General features: G+C 42.4%; 1 protein-coding gene across 14 annotated transcripts in view; it reads right to left on the bottom strand.

Annotated features, from left to right (window-relative positions):
* The window catches only part of MACF1 (microtubule actin crosslinking factor 1), a 409,997-nt gene that overhangs the window by 281,023 nt on the left and 107,363 nt on the right, over positions 1-21,611 (bottom strand). Inside the window, exon 1 of one of the 14 annotated variants that reach the window (XM_031667211.1) lies at positions 2,719-3,562. The exons of 11 other annotated variants lie outside the window; for them this stretch is intronic. In XM_031667211.1, the coding sequence (XP_031523071.1) occupies positions 2,719-2,827 (109 nt within the window). In that variant the 5' untranslated portion in view covers positions 2,828-3,562. Of the gene's footprint in view, positions 1-2,718; positions 3,563-21,611 lie in introns of those variants that run through there. 2 more of the 14 variants (XM_031667220.1, XM_031667268.1) reach the window with 2 other exon arrangements.

Below are 21,611 nucleotides of genomic sequence, written 5' to 3'. Positions count from 1 at the left end.
GCCACTGTGCCCAGCCAGCATCTGATTTATTTCTATGTTGTGTTTTATTGCAGAGAATCAATTTTTAGATGAGACTGGGCATGTTCAGGGTGGTATGGTCATAGATGAGAATCAATTTTTTAGAAGTGATTCGCACAAATAAATAGAAACAAATAACAGCTTCACAGCTTGCCTAATAATCTCAGGACATTATTTAAATAAATTGAGATGAGAGCCTGAAAGAACAGCACAAATATTTGTTTCAAAGCCAGTTACCTTCAGTATTTAAAACTATGAACATTCTTTGGCCAGGTGCAGTGGTTCACACCTGTAATCCCAGCACTTTGGGAGGCCAAGGTGGGGGATCACCTGAGGTCAGGAGTTCGAGACGAGCCTGACCAACATGAAGAAACTCCGTCTCTACTAAAAATACAAAATTAGCCGGCTGTGGTGGCACATGACGGTATTCCCAGCTACTTGGGAGGCTGAGGCAGGAGAATCACTTGAACCCGGGAGGCGGAGTTTGCGATGAGCCAGTATTGCGCACCACTGCACTCCAGTCTGGGCAACAAGAGCGAAACTCCATCTCCAAAAAAGAAAGAAGAAAAAAAAACAACAACTATGAACATTCTTCATAATCTGTATACACAAATAGAAAAGTGAGACAAAAGAACAGAAACTTCTGGTACACACACTAAACCAGTACTACAATATTACTACCTAGAGATGAGTTACCCACTTTACTATTATGTTCAGTTAACACTTGAGCTCATACAACTGAGCTTTGCCTGAATCATTATTATTACTATTATTAGGCACAGGACCTATGTTCTATAATTTGCTCTGCAATAGTGTACGTAATTCCAATTTAAAAAAAAAAAAAAAAGGCTAGATCAGAAGAAACAATCTTCGTGTTTTTAATCAAGGGTACATTTACTAATAGTACAAATATATACACAGAGATGGTGGAAAAACTTTATTCTGTGATGTCCAACTGGCAAGTAATTAGAGTGTACATATTATTTTTAAAAACATATTTTTAAATAAATGAAATGCATCTTAAAATTGCAATTATAATAAAATGGGTACAGAATCTCCTAAGAAACTCCACGGAAGATTTGGAATCCATAGTCTCCAACCGAAAAAAGACATCTCTCATTTTACAGATAAAGCGAACAAAGCACATTCCCAAAATATCTATTTGGTATTAGAATCAAAGTTATTTCATACAAACAAAAACCTTTTACAATGTATCTTTTTATTTCAATTACTTTATGGCTGTTTGTGAAATTAATATTTCTAAATATAAAAAAGAACTCACTTAAAATGCAGAGTGATAGCTCTTAAGTTCCATAAAAGTCCTATACTGAAGATAAACTTTAAAAATATTAACAACTAATTATTAGTTATTTAATGTTTAGAAATGACATTACCATAATGCACAAGGAAAGAAAAGCAGCAGCCTCCACCTAAATGATATTATATTTATTTTCTCATTACATGTGAAATAGTAAATAGGACCAAACAACTTAAGCCTGCCTATCTCTTTCTTTCTAAGTTCAAATACAGGAAAGCCACTTTGAGGTGGCTTTTTTAAAAACACCACCACACAATCAAACATACTTCTAAAATGTCTGTCTTTGTTTTTGCTGATGTAGACGCACACTAAGATCTGAATATTTAGTCAAAAGCTTTTCTGGGACTTACTGGAAAGGACACTGGGGAATGACTGAATCTAATTCTAATTCTGTCAGGCGTTTGTGAACTTTTAATAGAAAGCTAAATAATAAGCCATCAAATCTCCACCTTGACTTGTAAGATACACTATCAAAAGTGTCTACATACCTTACTTTGAAGGTAGTGAGCCCATCACAATGAGAGTACTGAAGGCAATGGGACCCAAGGGTATACTCCAGTAAAAGTTAGACCATATGAATCCTCAACTATGGAGACTCAGAATTAGCCAAACTCAGGGCTCATCCCTGCTCTGAGTGTTTAGAAGTCAACAGAATATAACTAATAGCAATATGGGAAGAATGAGGGCTCTGGTGCCATTACAAAAAAAAGCCAAAAAACCAATTTTTAATTAGCAAAGCCTGATTCCCTAGGGAAGACAGGGATTATTAACTTCCTTGCATTGAACAAGATAATTCGCATACACACAGCCAAACTGTGTAGGAATAGTATCAATGATATCAAAGAGAACACAGACACACAGTGTTCCAGGATGCCCCTTGGCAAGGACTGACCCCTTCCGCTGACTGGCCCTTCCTCCTCTGCCTTTTCTCACCCCAAAACACACCAAGTTAACAGAAACTTCTCCAACCCAAATACATACCTGGAGGAGGGTACAGAGTTACTGTATGTTTTCAGTTAAAAACAAGGGTCCAATAAACCACTCTGAGATTGAGAAAGTAAAGAAAGAGCTCAGTTCTCCGACGAAAGACTAAGTCAGCATAGTAGCCACTTCCCTTCAGTTTCGGGCCCAGTCATCACCTCATCTAACCAGCACTCTCCAGACAGACTCACTGTAAAGAGCACCCCCCTCTATCCCAAAGTGGTCCCAGGGCAGACCAGCTTCTTCATTATACTCACACACACACACTTAAGTCTGACAGCACCCCAGCTGAAAGACGTACTGGCCCTTTAAGGAAAGCAACTGGGAAGACCTCTGTCATTCACCCCACCCTCAAAAGTCCCACAGTAGATTTAAAGAATAACTGGATACCAGTTAGTTACCTGCTCTACCTCTGGTATGCCTCTTCCAGTATAGAACACCAGCAACTCCAAGAACGTGAGTCAAAATAAAGATGGTTGGTGGTAAATAAGATGAATCTAAGAAGGGCATTTCCAGGCCCGTCCTTTCTCCTCCCTTGAGTTAGCCACAAGCTCAGCGCAGGCTTCTGGATGCCTTTCTCCTGAGGTTACTGCTGTCCTGTACTATCAGCACAGAGGCAGAGGCCGGAGCTTAGTGTTGTCAGAAACTTCCTGGCAGCTTCTCCTCCATCTCGCCTCTGACTGTTTTTCAGCAGGCACTAGTAGACTGGGACTAAAACTGTACAGTGTAGCTCAGACAAAGCCCAGGAAACAACTGGCCAGCGGGGGAGGGGAAAGGGAAGAAGGAACAAGGAGAGTGAAAAGGAGCGCCTAAGTCAGTGTCAAGCTGACTCAAACCTCTATCTTTGGCATCCTCTGCTCAGCTTAAATAAACAAACCTCAGACCCTTCTACAAGAAGGGAGGGTGTCAGAGGAGTCACACTTAACTTTCCATTCCCAACCCGCCTGGAAGGCCAGACTTCAGGATGTAGCCAGAAGAAAACAGTCACAGAAGCATAGGGAACCTCTTGCGGGGAGGAAGCAAAGTACAAGAGGATGTATGAGCACTACAAGTACCCTGGAGTTGTCAGACGACAACCCCTCCATACACCCACAACCCGGGAGGAGAAGCAAGGGGCCTGAACATCAGTCCGGGGAGGATACACACAGGGCAAGCTCCCATGAAGCAGACCTGACACCTAGATGTGATGAAGATCAGCAAGGAGAGCAAACTGCTCATTTAGGCAGTACTTTTCAAGGGTTAAAAAAATCCATCTGGCTGGGTGTGGTGGTTCACGGCTGTAATCCCAGCACTTTGGAAGGCACGATCTCGGTTCACTGCAACCTCTGCCTCCCAGGTTGAAGCAATTCTCCTGCCTCAGCCTCCTGAGTAGCTGGGATTACAGGCGCATGCCACCACACTCAGCTAATTTTTGTATTTTTAGTAGAGATGAGGTTTCACCATGTTGGCCAGCCTGGTCTCGAACTCCTGACCTCAAGCAATCATCTCGCCTCAGCCTCCAAAGGTGCTGGGATTACAGGCGTGTGCCACTGTGCCCTGCCTTAGACCAGAGGACCCAGCAATTTCACTCCTAGGTATCTATCCAAGAGAAACAGAAACGTATGTCCGCACAAAGACCTGTATATGAATGTTTACAGCAGCATTATTCATAATATAAAAAACTAGAAACAACCTAAATGTCCATCAACTGGTAAACGTATAAACAAATTGTACATCCATATAACGGACTACATATTCTGCAATAAAATAGAACAAAACTACTGATACATACAACAACACAGATGATTCTCAAAACTATTATGCTACATGAAAAAAGCCAAACACAAAAGGCTACATGCCATGTGATTCCATTTATATAACTTTCTAGAAAAGCAAAACTATACAACTAGAAATGGAAGAGGCTGAGAGTGAGGGAAGGAAATTGACTAAAAGGATCACAAAAGAACTATAGGGGATGATGGAAATGTTCCTTATGTTGATTGTGGGGGTGGTTCCATGACTGTATACATTTGTCCAAACTGACTAAATCAGGCCAGATGCAGTGGCTCATGCTTGTAATCCCTGCATTTCAGGAGGCTGAGGCAGGAAGATCACTTGAGCCCAGGAGTTCAGGAGCAGAATGGGTAACACAGTGGGACCCCATTTCTACAAAAAATTTTTAAAATTTAGCCAGATGTGGTGGCATGTGTGTATAGTCCCAGCTACTGGGGAGGCTGAGGTGGGAAGATGGCTTGAGCCCAGGAATCAAGGGTGCAGCAAGCCATGATCATGCCACTGCACTCCAGCCTTTTAATTTGAGACAAAGTGAGACCCTGTTTATTTATTTATAGAGTACCTATTACACTACGATATAAAGATACTGTAGTCTCACAAGCTTTAAAAAATGAAAACTGCTTTATATATGTCAAGTTTATTTTTTTCCTATAATAGCGAAGGGTTTTATTTTTTTTCTATGTGAAATCTTTATTTATTTATTTTCCTTTTGCTTTTTGTTAAGCTTGTTGAGGCACAAGGAAAGAGTTTTAGATGTGAATAATCTACTACCCAGAAAAATAATAAAAGGCCCTTGATGGGAGCACTAATACAATGGGAACTTTTAAATCTGGCAATAAGATCATCTACAATTTTGTGCTAACCCACATTTCACTCATCAAATATTTACTTCATACTATGTGCCAGGTCATGTTCCAGGTACCAGAAACAATAGTAGTAAACAAAGCAAAGACCTTGCTCTCACAGAACTTACATACTAGTAGGAGAAGATAGAAAAGAAATATAAACAGGTAAATACATAGCTTGTCACATAAATGCTATGGAGAATACTAAAGGAGACGAAGAGGAGATGGAGAGTCAATGTCAATAGGGGAAAGTTTACTTTTTTTTTTTTTTTTTTGAGACAGAGTCTTGCTCTGTTGCCCAGGCTGGAGTGCAGTGGTGTGATCTCGGCTCACTGCAACCTCCACCTCCTGGGTTCCAGTGATTCTCCTGCCTCAGTCTCCCGAGCAGCTGTGACTACAGGCACGTGCCACCACACCTAGCTAATTTTTGTATTTTCAGTAGAGACGGGGTTTCACCGTATTGGGCAGGCTGGTCTCGAACTCCTGACCTCGTGATCCAACTGCCTTGGCCTCCCAAAGTGCTGGGATTACACGCATGAGCCACTGCGCCCGGTCAAGTTTACGCTTATATATATATATGATGGTCAGAGAAGGCTCTTCTAATAAGGTCACATCTGAGCAGATAAATATGAGCAAACAAGTCACATGGCTATCTGGAGAATGGATAAGCCAAAGAAGAACAAGTGCAAAGTCCCTGAGGCAGAAGTGTGTTTGTTATGTTTAGGGAACACCAAAGAACCTAGAATGGCTGGACCTGAAAGATGAAAGGAAAGAGTATCAGGAGAGGAGGCCAGAGACGAGTTCAGATCACCTATGGTTGCACAGATCATTGTAAAACCTTTGGCTTTTATTCTAGGTGAAACCGGAAGCCATTGGAGAGCTTTGTGTGAGATAGTAACATGATTTAACTTAGGTTTTAAAAGGATTGCTCAGCCGGGCACGGTGAATCACGCCTGTAATCCCAGCACTTTGGGAGGCCGAGGCGGGTGGATCGTGAGGTCAAGAGATTGAGACCATTCTGACTAACCCAGTGAAACCACGTCTCTACTAAAAATACAAAAAATAAGCATGGTGGCACGCGCCTGTAGTCTCAGCTACTCAGGAGGCTGAGGCAGGAGAATCACTTGAATCCGTGAGGTGGAGGTTGGAGTGAGCCAAGATCGCGCCACTCCAGCCTGGGAGACAGAGCAAGATTCCATCTCAAACAACAACAACAACAACAACAACAACAACAAAAGGATCGCTCTTGTTCCTATGTTGAGATCATACTACTGTGAGATAAGAGTGAGTACAAGGAAACCAGCTATAATGCCAGTATAATAATTCAAGTGAAAATTGGTGGCTACAAAATGATGGGTGGAGCCAGAGTGTAGCAACAGAGTTGGTAAAATGTGTTCAAATTCTGTAATAATTACAAAGAAGGAATCATCTGGATTTGCTTATACATTGGTTGTGGAATGAGCAGGGAAAGAATAAAAAATAACTCCAAAGTGTTGGCCTGAGAAATTGAAAGGTTGAAAGGACAGACTGCTATTTCCTGAGATGGGGAAGATTGGTACCAGAGATGCAGAGGGTTTGTGGTTCATTGGTGGCTGTGGTTGTTTGTTTTTTGGGGAACAGGGTAGAAATGTCCTTTTGAATATATTAGGTTTGAAATGCCTAAACACCCGGGTTTCGCCATGTTGCCCAGGCTGGTCTCAAACTCCTGGCCTCATGTGATCCTCCTTCCTTGGTCTCCTAAAGTGCTGGGATTACAGGCTTGAGCCACCATGCCCACCCCTCAAGTGGAACTTTGAATAGACAATTGAATATATGAATCTAGAGTTCAGGGAGAGACCCAGCCTGGATTTTTTTCCCCCCTCTGGGATGGAATCTAGCTCTGTCACCCAGACTACAGTACAGTGGCACTATCTTGGCTCACTGCAACCTACCGGGTTCAAGTGATTCTCCTGCCTCAGCCTCCCAAGTAGCTGGGATTACAGGTGCCCACCATCATGCCCGGCTAATTTTTGTATTTTTAGTAGAGACACGGTTTTGCCATGTTGGGCAGGCTGGTCTCGAACCCCTGATCTCAGGCGATCCACCCGCCTCGGCCTCCCAAAGTGCTGGGATTACAGGTGTGAGCCACCGTGCCTGGCCCAGGCTGGAATTTTAGAGCCAGGAGACTAGATGGCATCATTCAGGGAGTAAACATAGAGAAAAGATCAAGTTCAAGGACTAAGTCCTGGAAACCTTTCAACATTAGCTAGGGAAGAGGAAGAACAACAAAAAGGGGCTAAAAAAGAGGATTCAGTGTATTAGAGGGAGAACCAAAAGAGTAAACTGTCCCAGAAGAGAGGTGAAAGTGTTCTAAAAAGTAAAAATTAACCATGTAAGAGCTATTAATATGTCAAGTTGAGGATTGAGAATTGACCATTGAATTTAGCAATGTGGAGGTGGTCACTGGTGACTCTAACAAGAGCAGTTTTGATGGCATGGTAGAGAAAAAGCCTGACTGGAGCAATTCAAGAACTAATGAATGGGAGGAGAAGAATCAGGGACAGGGAAAAATAACTCTTTCAAGGAACTTAGCTGTAAAGGGGAGCAGAGAGAGTAATGTAGGGTCAATAGAGAATTCTTCTTGACATGTGAAATGTAATAGTGTTTGCTGAAGGGAATAAGAACTAGAAAGGAAAAATTGATGACGTAGTCCAGTGGAGACTAAGCTGGACCTCCATCTCTTCTGAAACAGAGCACTTCATTCATTCCATTAAAAGATGCAGATCATTGTGCCAGATACTATGGACACCAAGATGACTATAACACATCCCTTGCTGTGGAGAAGTGAAGAAGCTCCTGGGCTGTGATGGTCAAAGAAGGTGGACTTGCTAGGAAAGGAAACTAAAATTTATTAAGCATCTACTATAAAGCATCTTTACATCTGTTATTTCATTTGATCCCTGCAATATCCCTGGGAACTATTTATTATTACTCCATTTTATAAATAAAGCACATGAGGCTCCAGAAATTCAAGTTATTTTGCCAAGGTCATCCAAGAAAGAGGATGAGCTGACATCTGAGCTCTTTCTCTCTTTCTCTCTCTCTCTTTCTTTTTTTTCTGTAGAGACAGAATCTTACTATGTTACAGCCCAGGTTGGTCTCAAACTCATGGAATCAAGCAATCCTCCTGCCTTGGCCTCCCAAAGTGTTGGGATTACAGGCGTGAGCCACTGTGCCTGGCCCATGTCTGAACTTTTATATGCCTGATTCCAAATCAATATATTTTATCCCTTTCCTAAAAAATTCTGTCAAAATAGGCCAGGCGCGGTGGCTCACGCCTGTAATCCCAGCACTTTGGGAGGCCAAGGCGGGTGGATCACAAGGTCAGGAGATCGAGACCATCCTGGCTAACACGGTGAAACCCCGTCTCCACTAAAAATACAAAACATCAGCCAGGCATGGTGGCGAGCACCTATACTCCAGCTACTCGGGAGGCTGAGACAGGAGAATGGCGTGAACCCAGGAGGCGGAGCTTGCAGTGAGCCGAGATAATGCCACTGCACTCCAGCCTGGGCGACAGGGCGAGACTCCATCTCAAAAAAAAAAAAATCTGTCAAAATAAGTACACTAACTTTAGGTTAAGCAACTTGAGGTGTTTATACTTCCTCTTTACAAGACTTATTTATACAATAGTTCTACCTGGCTTTAAGAAAAGAATCTCAACAACAGAATATATTAATTGCTAGTGCTGTCTCTTCCTTTTTATTTTTATTTTTGTCTTAAGACAGAGTCTCGCTCTGTCGTCTAGGCTGGCGACAGTGATGCTCCGATCTTTGCAACCTCTACCTCCCTGGTTCAAGCAATTCTCCTGCCTCAGCCTCCCCAATAGCTGTGACTACAGGTGTGTGCCACCATGCCACACCCAGCTAATTTTTGTATTTTTAGTAGAGTCAGAGTTTCGCCATGTTGGTCAGGCTGGTCTCCAACTCCTGACTTCAAGTGATCCACCCGCCTCAGCCTCCCAAAGTGCTGGGATTACAGGCATGAGCCACCGCACCCAGCCTGCTAGTGCTATTTCTATCACCATTTCTTGAGACAGGGTCTTACTCTGTAGTCCAAGCTGGAATGCAGTGGCACAATCATAGCTTGCTGCAGCCTCAAACTACCGGGCTCAAGTGATCCTCCCACCTCTGCCTCCCGAGTAGCTGGGACTACAGGCACGTGCCACCACGTCTAGCTAATTTTTGTGTTTTTTGCAGAGATGGGGTTTTGCCATGTTTCCCAGGCTGGTCTCGAACTCCTGGGCTCAAGTGATCTGCCTGCCTCGGCCTACCAAAGTGAAGGGATTATAGACGTAAGCCACTTCACTTGGCGTCTGTCCACCATTTCTCAACCATGGTTTTCGAAACAGGGTCTCGCGCTGTCGCCCAGGCCAGAATGCAGTGGTGTGATCATAGCTCACTACAGCCTTGAACTCCTAGGCTCAAGTGATCCTCCTGGTTTAGCCTCCCGAGGAGCTGGGACTATAAACATGCACCACCATGCTGGCCATAATTTTTTAATTTTTTTTGAAGATGGGGTCTCACTATGTAGACCAGGCTAGTCTCAAACTCCTGGCCTTAAGAGCGACCCTCCCGCCTCTGCCTCCCAAAGTGCTGGGATTACAAGCATAAGCCACCACAACCATCTTTTCAGTCTTACAAATACCTTCACCATATTTTCATTTCCCAAAGTGAAAGCCATTTCTCTGCCCTATTTGCTACCTGAAGCCATTATAAAGCTGTTATAAGAGCTTCTGGCACCAGTAATTAGAAAATCATATACCATGTCTGTGCCATTCAAAAACACCTAGGAAATTTGGGGGAAAAAATCCAAAGCACTCAAATACCAAGATACGTTCTGAACCTACCTTTATTATTAGAGAAGACAATGAAAGATAACCAAAGTAATTTATTCTCATAAGATCATCAAAACATGGCATGTTATACCTTGATATGACAGGTAAAAAGTTTGCCTATTTGCAGCTTGTGTGTCTGTGTGTGTGTGTGTGTGTGTGTATAATATGTATGATGGAAGGAGGACAGAAGCAGAGGGGAACTGCTTTCATGAAAATAAAGTAATTTTTCATGTAGTGAAACTAAGATAGATCTGTGTGCTGTCATTTATAGGAAGTGGTTAGAGGCTGGCAGGAGGGAGTGACTAGTTTTCTTTTTAAGAGATCATTTATTATACAAAGAACAGTCCTTTTAAAGTCACATTTAGCACCCCCCAGGATATCCCTTAGAAACAGCCAACGGGCAGGGCCCCAAACCATGAAAGAAGCCTTGTAGAAGACAGACTAAGAACTTCATTAAGATTTTAGATCTGCCTCTCTTTGGGATTACCCACAGGAATTTGGGATGGTCTCCCCTGTTACCCACAGGAAATCTCAACACAAGGCAACACCCCAGAATTACTTTAATGTTTGCAAGCAAAAACAGCCTGTGCAAAGGTATGCTAGATGTTTTATTCAAATGTCATTGAGATTTACTTGGTCTCAAAATAATTGATATCCACAAGCATCATAACTTTAGCAGATTCAGACTAAAAATTTAAGTTACACCATAAATAAAAAAACAAAATCTAGAAAAATAATGCTTACAAAGAGAGAAGGCTTTTTAAAAATACAACAAATATACCTAAGATTATAAATTTGGTAGAGGGAACAGCACATAACTGATAGGTCTGAAAACCTTGGGTTTCTGGAAATGGCACGATGCAGACATCAAAGCCTGGCCCTGAAACTCTTGTCATCTGTCCCCTCCCATGAGTACACTAGGCACCTAACTGAAGACAGGCAGAGGATGTGGGCTTCAGATACCTTAATTAGGAGACATCCATGACTCTGCCTCTAAGGTTTGGCAATGTGGTATTGAGACAACTTGCAAAGGCCCAAAATGTCTACAAAGAACATTCTACATACACAAGTGTCACTGAACACAACAAAGTAAGGAAAATCTCCACATTTACTGCTTTGTAAACCTAGATGCCATGAGTATTATAGTAGCATGGGAATTATAAGCCTAGTCTGCCTGGTTTAAATCCAGACTACTATGTATACATCATATTTAGCATCTTTGGGCAAGTTACTTAACTTCATGGCATGTCAATTTCCTCATATGTAAAATGATGATAATGATAGCACCTGTCTCAGAGTTGTAAGGATGAATGAGTTAATGTGTTTCAGGTGCTCAATATGTGCTTAATAATTACTGGTTATAATTGTCATTATTTGGAGGAGCAGCAAACAAACTACATCTGACCACAAAGACTATGAATACTGCTCAGACTGTACAAAACCTTGGCAACTGATAACTTACCTCACCTAAATTACCTAATCTGCCTAATCTCAGTCTCCAATTTATCAACCCCGTCCTCATTCACCATAATTACTGGCACATTTTAAATGCTTAATAAATGTTTATTTATAACTTCACTTGTAAAACTTTCACATGTAAAACTTTACATTTCTCCCTATCAGCAAATTAAATCCAAAACTCTCTGGCTTCACAATATTTCCCTCATTATCCTGGCACATTTTTCCTTACCATCTCCGGATATTAAAATCCTGTTTCTATAGACCAGCTTAAATCCAGTACTTCCAGAGAATTATCTCCAGTCCCTCCCTCCATCCCAGTGAGAAGTAAACTTCTCCCTCCCTTGAGCTTTTATTATACTTTTTCTGTTTCTCTCAAGTTTAGCACTTTGTGCTTTTTAATACAGCTGAGCACATACTGTTAATCCCTCACTAGACTGTTTTTGAAGTTAGATAAATGTCTGCTCTCCTTTATAAAATCTTAGTCACTAAATAACTGTTTGTGGAATGAGCAAATAAACTAATAAATGAACAAGAAGATCTGAGAACTGCTTAAGAGCAAGAAGTGGGGGGCATACCAGAAAGGGCAAAACTGGGCCCAATAAATTATGAATACTCCCAAAATATAAACATTTCTTCTGGTAATGCATCTTTTTTGACCATAAAAACATACAACCGAGAACAAGTGCCTGGAAAACCATTCATCTTACGGCAGAAATAACTCAAAATGCTCTTCAAGAGAGACCCAGTAGGTAACATACACTAACAAGGGTGTCGAACCACATTTAACAGTGAACTTCCAAATCTACCTGGGAATTTAAAAGAAAAAAATGCCTCCAAGAACACAAGTTTTGCTTTTTCTTGGAGCTGGAAGGAAGCTAGTTTATTAATTCAGAAATTACACTACTTGGCTGGGAGCAGTGGCTCACCCCTGTAATCCCAGTGCTTTGAGAAGCTGAGGCAGGAGGACTGCCTGAGGACAGGAGTTCAAGACCACTCTGGGCAACATAGCAAGACCTCATCTCTCCAAAACATAGTAACACTGAGTCAGGCACAGTGGTTACACACCTGTAGTTCTAGCTACTTGGGAGGCTGACGCAGGAGAATTACTCCAGCCCAGGAATTTCAGGCCACAGTGAGCTATGATCACACCACTGCACTCTAGCCTAGACAGCAGAGAAAGACAATAGAGAGGGGAGGGGAGGGCAGGGCAGGGAGAAAGGAATTCCACTTTTGGCTGGGTGTGGTGGCTCACGCCTGTAATCCCAGCACATTAAGAGGCTGAGGTGGGTGGATCACCTAAGGTCAGGAGTTCAAGATCAGCCTGGCCACCAATCTCTACTAAAAAATACAACGATTAGCCGGGCATGGTGGCATGTGCCTATAGTCCCAGCTACCTGGGAGGCTGAGTTAGAAGAATCTCTTAAGTCCGGGAGGTGGAGGCTGTAGTGAGCCAAGATCGCACCACTGCACTCCAGCCTGGGAAACAGAACAAGACTCTGTCTCAAAAAAAAAAAAAGGAAAAGAAAAGAAATTCCACTTCTGGAAATCCCTCCAGATACGGATTCTGCCCAGCATCTAAACTCTAGATGGCCTTCTTATCAAGCTCAGCAATTGAAGGTCTTACCCTTAAGAAAGAAAAGGGAAAGTAACACTAAGGAGGAGGGGCAGAAAATAAAGTGAGAGATGTTCCAGTACAGCACTTAGAAAACTCACTCTTGTCCAGGTGCGGTGGCTCACGCCTGTAATCCCAGCACTTTGGGAGGATGAGGTGAGTGGATCACCTGAGGTCAGGAGTCTGAGAGCAGCCTGACCAATATGGTGAAACCCCATCTCTATTAAAAATACAAAATTCCCCGGGCATGCCTGTAATCCCAGCTACTTGAGAGGCTGAGGCAAGAGAATCACCTGAACCCAGAAGGCGGAGGTTGCAGTGAGCTGAGATCACGCCATTGCACCCCAGCCTGGGCAACAAAAATGAAACTCTGTCTCAAAAAAAAAAAGAAAACAGAAAACTCACTCTTAAACCCAAGTGCCTCTCTCTCTCTCTCTCTCTCTCTCTCTCTCTCTCTCTCTCTGACCAGGGCTGTAAATATAATTTGTGAGCCAAACCTATATTCAAATTCTGATTTCACAATCTCTAGTTGTATATCTCTAAATGAATTACTTAATCCCTTTAATCCATAGTTATTTCGTGTCAAATGGGGATAATAAAATTACCTCTTCACAGTGTTATGGTGAGGATTAAGTGAGAAAATGCATAATATATTTGGCACACAGTAAGCATTAACTATTTAGAAAGCATTAAACATCGACTCATTAATGCCAACTCTTTTTATTATGATTACTATACAAGAGAATCTGCCTCCTAGCAGGGCATCAAGTCATCTTCAGTGGTGAACGCAAGAAGGTAAGTGAAAGTAACATGCGTGGTATTGAACAGCTCTAAGACACCAACCAGCTCAATGACTAAATCAAATTAGGCTTCAACAGCATTGCTTCAAAAAGGGAAAGGACAAGAATATCTAGTCAACTCAACAGCCATATTACCATTTTAAGTAATCCCTGTCTCTGGAATTTTGACCCTTTTCCCCACTAAAATATTATCTATCTAGTAAGCTTTTTCCAGGAAACTCTGGTAGCCAACATCTTAAAGAAATAGAGAAAAAAATGATACGAAGAAAAGAAGCCATGTCTATGGGCACTATTCCAGAATCTTGCTCAGGATTGTTATTTTTGTCCAGAAAAAAAATAAATATATATATATTTTTTTTGAGACAGAATTTCACTCTTGTTGCCCAGATTAGAGTGCAATGGCGTAATCTTGGTTCACTGCAACCTCTGCCTCCTGGGTTCAAGCGAATCTCCTGCCTCAGCCTCCCAAGTAGCTGGGATTACAGGTGTGCACCACCATGCCTGTCTAATTTTTTTGCATTTTTGGTAGAGACAGGGTTTCACCATGTTGGCCAGGCTGGTCTCCAACTCCTGACCTCAGATGATATCCATCCACCTCAGCCTCCCAAAGTGCAGGGGTTACAGACATGAGCCACGGTGCTTCGCCGATAAAGTTCTTAATACAAGTTCACGCCTTTTGTTTCTGCTCTAATATATATTTAAAAAAAAAAAAAAAGATAGTACTGAATGTACAAAGATGTCACAATAGACAAGGAATCTGGCTCATCTATCATTAGATTAGTGAGTTTCTCTTATTGACAGCCTAACCCTCAGTGACCCCTACTGGACAAAGATAGATAGACACAGAAGACTGAGTTTAAACAACAAAGAAAACCTGTGTTGCTTTTATTCTAATGAAATTCTCACATATGGAACTTTCATTATACAAGTACAAGCTTGTATCAAAATCTATATACACCTGTAACATAGAAGGCAACAATGCTATGTCCAGTCAGCTCATTCCTTTCATGGGAAACATTATCACCATAAAGTTGGTTGGCTTCAACTGCCTCAACAGGATCGCCAGTATTTATGGTTTTGTGATGAGTCCTTATAGAGAAAATAGCAGACAGAGAAGGAGCAGTCACTGGCACACAACTCCTACCCTCAGTACCTTGCAATTTTTCCATTCCCCGAGGTGACTCACTCTTAACACAGCCCAGACTACTTGCCAGCAGTCAGGGCCACTATGTGTGCCTGGTGAGTAATGCTTCCCCAGCGTGCATCCTCCCAGCTGCCTCTGACTGAACAAGTCATAAAAGGAAATCTGGGTAACCGTTTTAAGTTTTTTGGTTTTTTCTGTTTTTGAGACAGAGTTTTGCTCTGTCGCCCAGGCTGGAGTGCAGTGGTGAGATATCGGCTCACTGCAGCCTCCACTTCCCAGGTTCAAGCAATTATTGTGCCTCAGCCTCCCGAGTAGCTGGAATTACAGGCATACACCACCACACCCAGCTAATTTTTGTATTTTTAATATAAACGGAGTTTCACCATGTTGGCCAGGCTGGTCTCGAACTCCTGGCCTCAAGTGATCCACCTGCTTCGGCCTCCCAAATTGCTGGGAGCCACCATGCCTGGCCCAGTTTTAAGAACACATGTCCCATCCCGAACACAAGGATAGTTCCTCTCAGCTCCCTGCAGGGACTCAGAGTTGTAATGAATTCCCTCTAATGGCAGCCAGGTGGCAATACAGAAACGGGCAAAGGCAGAAAAGCCAATGAGTATGATAAGCCCTTACTCTCTAAAATCCGGGGACCACAGCTTCTACTTTGGATAAAACAAAAAGTAATGGGCATGAAGCAGAGCCATCTGCTATCACACAGCATCACACTGTGCAGCACAGCCCTGATGAAAAGCCCAATCTCAGATGAAGGAGGCAGCCTCTTAAGTATCTGTCCATCCACCCTTAGGTGTCCCAAGTAGTGGATGAGGAAAATGACAGCATCTGGTTTTTTGATTAGTGACTGGCACATTAAACGAAAAATGGACAACAGTTGTAGTTAAACTTTCTCCCAGTAGATGTTCCTAGAGTATCTAATCCTTCAGACATGAATCTATGGAGTTAGTGCAAACATTCTGGAAATAGCTGCCAAGAGCTAGATAAGTGAGAGAAGTGGAGGAAGGTCTCTGACACAGACAATTTACTTCAAAGCTATCTTAAGCAATAATAATCCCTGATAAACTGTCAAAAAAAAAAAAAAAAAAAGAATCACCCCAGGCCGGGCGCGGGGGCTCAAGCCTGTAATCCCAGCACTTTGGGAGGCCGAGACGGGCGGATCACGAGGTCAGGAGATCGAGACCATCCTGGCTAACATGGTGAAACCCCGTCTCTACTAAAAAATACAAAAAAAAAAAACTAGCCGGGCGCGGTGGCGGGCGCTTGTAGTCCCAGCTACTCGGGAAGGCTGAGGCAGGAGAATGGTGTAAACCCGGGAGGCGGAGCTTGCAGTGAGCTGAGATCCGGCCACTGCACTCCAGCCTGGGCTACAGAGCGAGACTCCGTCTCAAAAAAAAAAAAAGAATCACCCCAAATACATCATATCCTGTGACTTTTTAAAATTTTCTTAAAATCAGAGCACCTTCAATACAGTTGCCTAAATTTTTTCCCTACCTGTAATCCTTGGGTCTCTGATGCTCATATATGCCTGGGAAGAAAACTATTATCCAGCTCAGTTTTTGTTGTTGTTGTTTTGGTTTTTTGGTTTTCTTTGTTTTTTGTTTTTGTTTTTTTTTTTTTGAGACAGACTCTCACTCTGTCACCCAGGCTGGAGTGCAGTGGTGCAATCTCAGCTCACTGCAAACTTCACCTCCCAGGTTCAAGCGATTCTCATGCCTCAGCCTCCCAAGTAGCTGGGATTACAGGCATACCACCACGCTCGGCTAATTTTTGTATTTTTAGTAGAGATGGGGTTCTGCCATGTTGGCCAAGCCAGTCTCGAACTCCTGGCCTCAAGTGATCCACCCGCATCAGCCTCCCAAAGTGCTGGAATTACAGGCCACCGTACCGCCTCCAGCTTAGTTTTTGACAAAATCCAGAATATTCCAGATCCTGATTTTTATCAAAAAGAGGGAGAGAAAGAAAGAAAGAGAAAAAGAGAAATAGCACAAGGCAGTGGCTCACGCCTGTAATCCCAGTACTTTGGGAGGCTGAGAGGGCAGATTTCTTGAGCCCAGGAGTTCGAGACCACCCTGGGCAAAATGGCAAAACCCTGTTGTTATGAAAAAATACAAAAAGTTAGCTGGGTGTGGGGATGCACACCTGTAGTCCCAGCTACTCACGCCACTACACTTCAACCTGGGTGACAAAGCAAGACTATGTCCAAAAATAAATAAATGAAAATAAAAAAAAAATAAATAAAACACAAAGAAAAGGAGAAAGAAAGAAAAGGAAAAGAGAAAGGAAGAGAGGGGAGGGGAGGGAACAAGAAAGAGAGAAAGAAGAGAGGCAGGGAAGGAGAGAGAAAAGAAATTACCTATGGCATACCTAATTACTAAAATCAAAAAGATATTTACAAAAATTTTCAACAAGAATGAAACAAAAAGTGCTCTCTGGTTAACTTTTGATAAACCAGAACATCTGAATAAGCACAATCAGATTTTATCATGCATTTAGACATTACAGAACTAGAGACGATTATAGGTCCAGTTCTGTTCTTGGCTTATTAAATGACTTCAGGATCATTACACTGGATCTGTTTACTCATTCATAAAATGAGTTGGCATTCTAGATCTCTAAATTCTTTTCCAGCTCTAAAATTCTGTGGTTCTGTGAAATATTTAGTTGCCTAGGTACTATGTTGATTGTTATCAATAACAAAAAAATTACAAAGCCAGTCTTAAGCAACTATCCTTTAAAAGCTTACAATCTAACTGAAGAAATATGTATACAGATAATCTTAACATAAAGCAGTGCAGGCTGTGTCATGAGGAGGGCAAGACTATAAGAACTCAGTGAATGGAACTTCAGAAATTCAGTCAATGAAACGGTCATTTCCTGTTGGGGAAGTCAAAAAAAAGGCTTCCATAGATAAGAAATATAACCTGGGACTAGAAGGATGTGTAGGATTTCAACAGTCTGAAATAGGAAGAGTAAACACTCCAGGAGGAGAGATAGCATGAGGAAGAGAATGAAAAAAAGAAAGTACAAGTGACACTAGAATGAATCACAGGGTTTGTGTATTTGGGTTGGGATTTGGGGAGGCTCAGAGAGAGGTAAGTAAATTGGGAAGATTAACTTCTGCCAACTTTAGGGTATCCATCACAAATTTAATAAGCACATTTAGCTCCCTTTCAGAAACCTCAGAAAAGTGACAGTAAGAGAATTAAAATGGCACAAACCCACAGAAAATAAGAATAAGAAATAGCAACAAAATTTGATACACTGGAGTGTGGATAAACAAATGGTGGAAAACTTAAATGTCAGCTTTCTCTTTCTCTGCTAAGTGCCTGCAGGAAATGGGCAACAATAAGAAACAAGGTAAATTGTGCTGCAGAACCTCAGAAAGGCTCAAAAATTGGAAGCACCTGGAACCTCTGAAGCCTTGGTAGGAGGAGGCATGCTGCAGAGTAAGGCTAAAAACAAGATTGGTTGGAAGTCTTCAGGCCCGTGTGAGGTCAGGAGCCAGGTGCCTCAGTGAAAACAGGGATATTAAATGAAATCTGACAATGGGCCGGGCACAGTGGCTCACGCCTGTAATCCTAACACTTTGGGAAGCCAAAGTGGGTGGATCGCCTGAGCTCAAGACTTTGAGACCAGCCTGGCCAACATGGTGAAACCCCACCTCTACTAAAAATACAAAATTAACTGGGCGTGGTGGCATGGACCTGTAATCCTAGTACTTTCGGAGGCTGAGGAGGGTGGATCACTTGAGGCCAGGAGTTCAAGACCAGCCTGGCCAACATGGTGAAACCCACCTCTACTAAAAATACAAAATTAGCCGGGCGTGGTGGCACACGCCTGTAATCCCAGCTACTCGGGAGGCTGTGGTGGGAGAATCGCTTGAACCTGGGAGGCAGAGATTGCAGTGAACCTGGGAGGCGGAGGTTGCACTCCAGCTTGAGTGACAGGGTAAGACTCCGTCTGAATCAATCAATCAATCAATCAACTTTGACAATGAACGATGAGGCCCTTCCACACTGGCCCATTGCTCCACCTGGCCCAGAGCTCTAGCTGCCAGAATTGGCCTCCAGATGGGAGGCTGGCCAGTTCTTTCCTGGGGAAACCAACCTCCTCTACCTGGTTATTCATTAGGAATATACCAGTTAACAAGTCCCACCAATCACCATTTTAGGGCCCAGCTGTTTTTTTTTTCTTTTTGGAGACAGGGTCTCACTCTGTTGCCCAAGCTGGAGTGTAGTGGCACAGTCTCAGCTTACTACAGCTTCAACCTCTGGGGCTCAAGCGATCCGCCCACCTCAGCCTCCATGTGCCACCACACCCGGCTCATTTTTGTAATATTTTGTAGAGATGGAGTTGCCCAGGCTAGTCTCAAACTCCTGGGCTCAAGCAATCCACCGACCTTGGCCTTCCAAAGTGCTGGGATTATAGGTGTGAGCCACTGTGTCTGGCTAGGGCCCAACTCTTAAACGTGAAGATCACAAAGAAACATCAGACATTTTAAGAGAGCTTCTAACATGAAAGACAGAGACCAAAATAAATAGAAGGAGCTCAGAAGAAACAGAGACAATGTTGGATGCAGAGGAAAGCACGAAAGAAAGAAAGAAAGAGAGAAAGAAAGAGAGAGAAAGAAAGAAAGAGAGAGAGAGAGAGAGAAAGAAAGAAAGAAAGAGAGAGAAAGAAAGAAAGAGAGAGAAAGAAAAGAAAGAAAAAGGAAAAGAGAAAAGGAAAGAAAGAAAGAGCCTCTAATTAATATCCTTAGAGAGCCTTAAAAGGAAATATTAGCCAGACAATTGCTTGAACCCAGGAGTCTGAGGCCAGCTTGGGCAACATAGCGAGACCTCATTTCTACAAAAAATAATTTAAATAATTTTTTTAAAAAAATCTGCTAGAAAGTGATTTGCAACCTAGAACTCTATACTCAAACTCTTAATCAAATGAAAAGTAGAATAAGACATTTTCAGATAAGCAAAGTCTCAAAAACGTTTACCTCCCTTGTATCTTTCCTCAGGAAGCTAGGATATACCACAATGAAAAAATGGAGTACATCATGAAATATGACAACATCAGCTCTGGGAAACATGAGATCCAACAGGGAAGACAGGTGAGGGAATTTCCCCATATGATAGTGAAGGGAAGTGCCAGGATGACAGCTTTACTAAAGGCAAGACAGCTTTACTTTAAGAGCAACCCATCCAGAGTGAGTAAGAGAAAGCTCCTGGGGGATGTCTCCAAATAAACTATTGAACTAAAAGATTATTTGATATGTTTCAACATACTGAGAGAGAAGTCTTAGAGTCCCCATGAGAGAGTCTGAAGGTATGTACATAGATCAGTAAACATGTGACAAAATATGGCAATTATTAATTCCAGGAAAAATTAAAAGTTAGTCCAGAAAGGAAATGTAATCATAGTATATTACTTAGCTCACCTTTAAGCAATATCTATATAATCACATTAATCTGAACACTGAATATAACGGCAATAATGCGTGACTTTGGGAAGAAAGGGGAAGAGAAAGTGTGTATGTTAAGGGGGTAAGAATAAAAACACTAAACCCTAATTTTGTGTAGAATATCAACAGATAATGTTCAAAACAAAACAAAACAAAACAAAAAACCAAAAACAACAAGAATCACTAGTAAAAGAAAAGGAAATATATTCTGGCTGTTTTTGTGTGCAGAAAAAAAAGAAACAGAAATGTGGGCCAGGTGTGGGGGCCCACGCCGGCAACCCCAGAACTCTGAGAGTCCAAGGTAGGAGCATCATTTGAGGCCAGGAGTTCGAGACTAGCCTGGAGAACAAAACGAGACCCCATTTCTACAAGAAGTAAAAAAATTAGCCAGGCACAGTGGTGCACGCCTATAGTCTCAGCTACTCAGGAAGCTGAGGTGGGAAGACCCTTGCGCCCAGGAGTTCAAGGGTGCAGTGAGCCATGATCACACCACTGCATTCCAGCCTGGGTGACAGAGTGAGACTCTGTCTCTTAAAAAAAAAAGAAAAGAAAGAATATAGTGGAAAATACAGATTATTTTTGTCATATGCCTCATGGTAATATTTGAACCTTTTAAAATAAGAACATGTATAATTTTGATTTAATGTTATAGAAAGTTGGACTGGATTATGAAAGATCTTAAATGACAAGGTGAGTTTGGATTTTATCCTATAGGTGAGCCCCCAAAAAAGTCACTTCCAGGCTGGGCGTGGTGGCACATGCCTGTAATCCCAGCTACTCGGGAGGCTGAGGCAGGAGAATCACTTGAACCTGGGAGTTGGTGGTTGCAGTGAGCCGAGCACGCCACTGCACCCCAGCCTGGTGACAGAGTGAGACTCCGTCTGAAATTAAAAAAAGAAAAAGAAAGTCATTTTGCCCCCCACCAAAACACACACACACACACAAACACACACACACACACAGAGAGAGAGAGAGAGAGAGAGAGAGAAAGAGAGAAAGAGAGAGAGAGAGGTTCAGAATCCCATCCCCCACATGGATTCCCTTAACATTCTCGTTAATTGGGTTTCAGATATTTCTCCCTTATCCACTGCTCTACCTCATGATTAAAGGCCTTTAGCTCATAACCAAAGGGAGAGAGGACCTGTATATATTATGTGGCAGATGTGAGAAGATGTTAAGGTCAACGCTGCTTCTTGGGTTCAGACTCATCTGATAATGAGTCAGGTGTTACCTTCTGAAACCGCATCACCACAGATTACCCTCAGGGGGCTCCCAAATCAAATACACCCTAGGGAACTTTCCTCCCTGGGTTCTTCAGC

This window comes from Papio anubis, chromosome 1 (genome assembly GCF_008728515.1).
Source record: "Papio anubis isolate 15944 chromosome 1, Panubis1.0, whole genome shotgun sequence".
Taxonomy (NCBI): Eukaryota; Metazoa; Chordata; class Mammalia; order Primates; family Cercopithecidae; genus Papio; species Papio anubis.
Note: the sequence above shows the minus strand (reverse complement) of the source record. Positions and strands in the feature narration are given on the sequence as shown.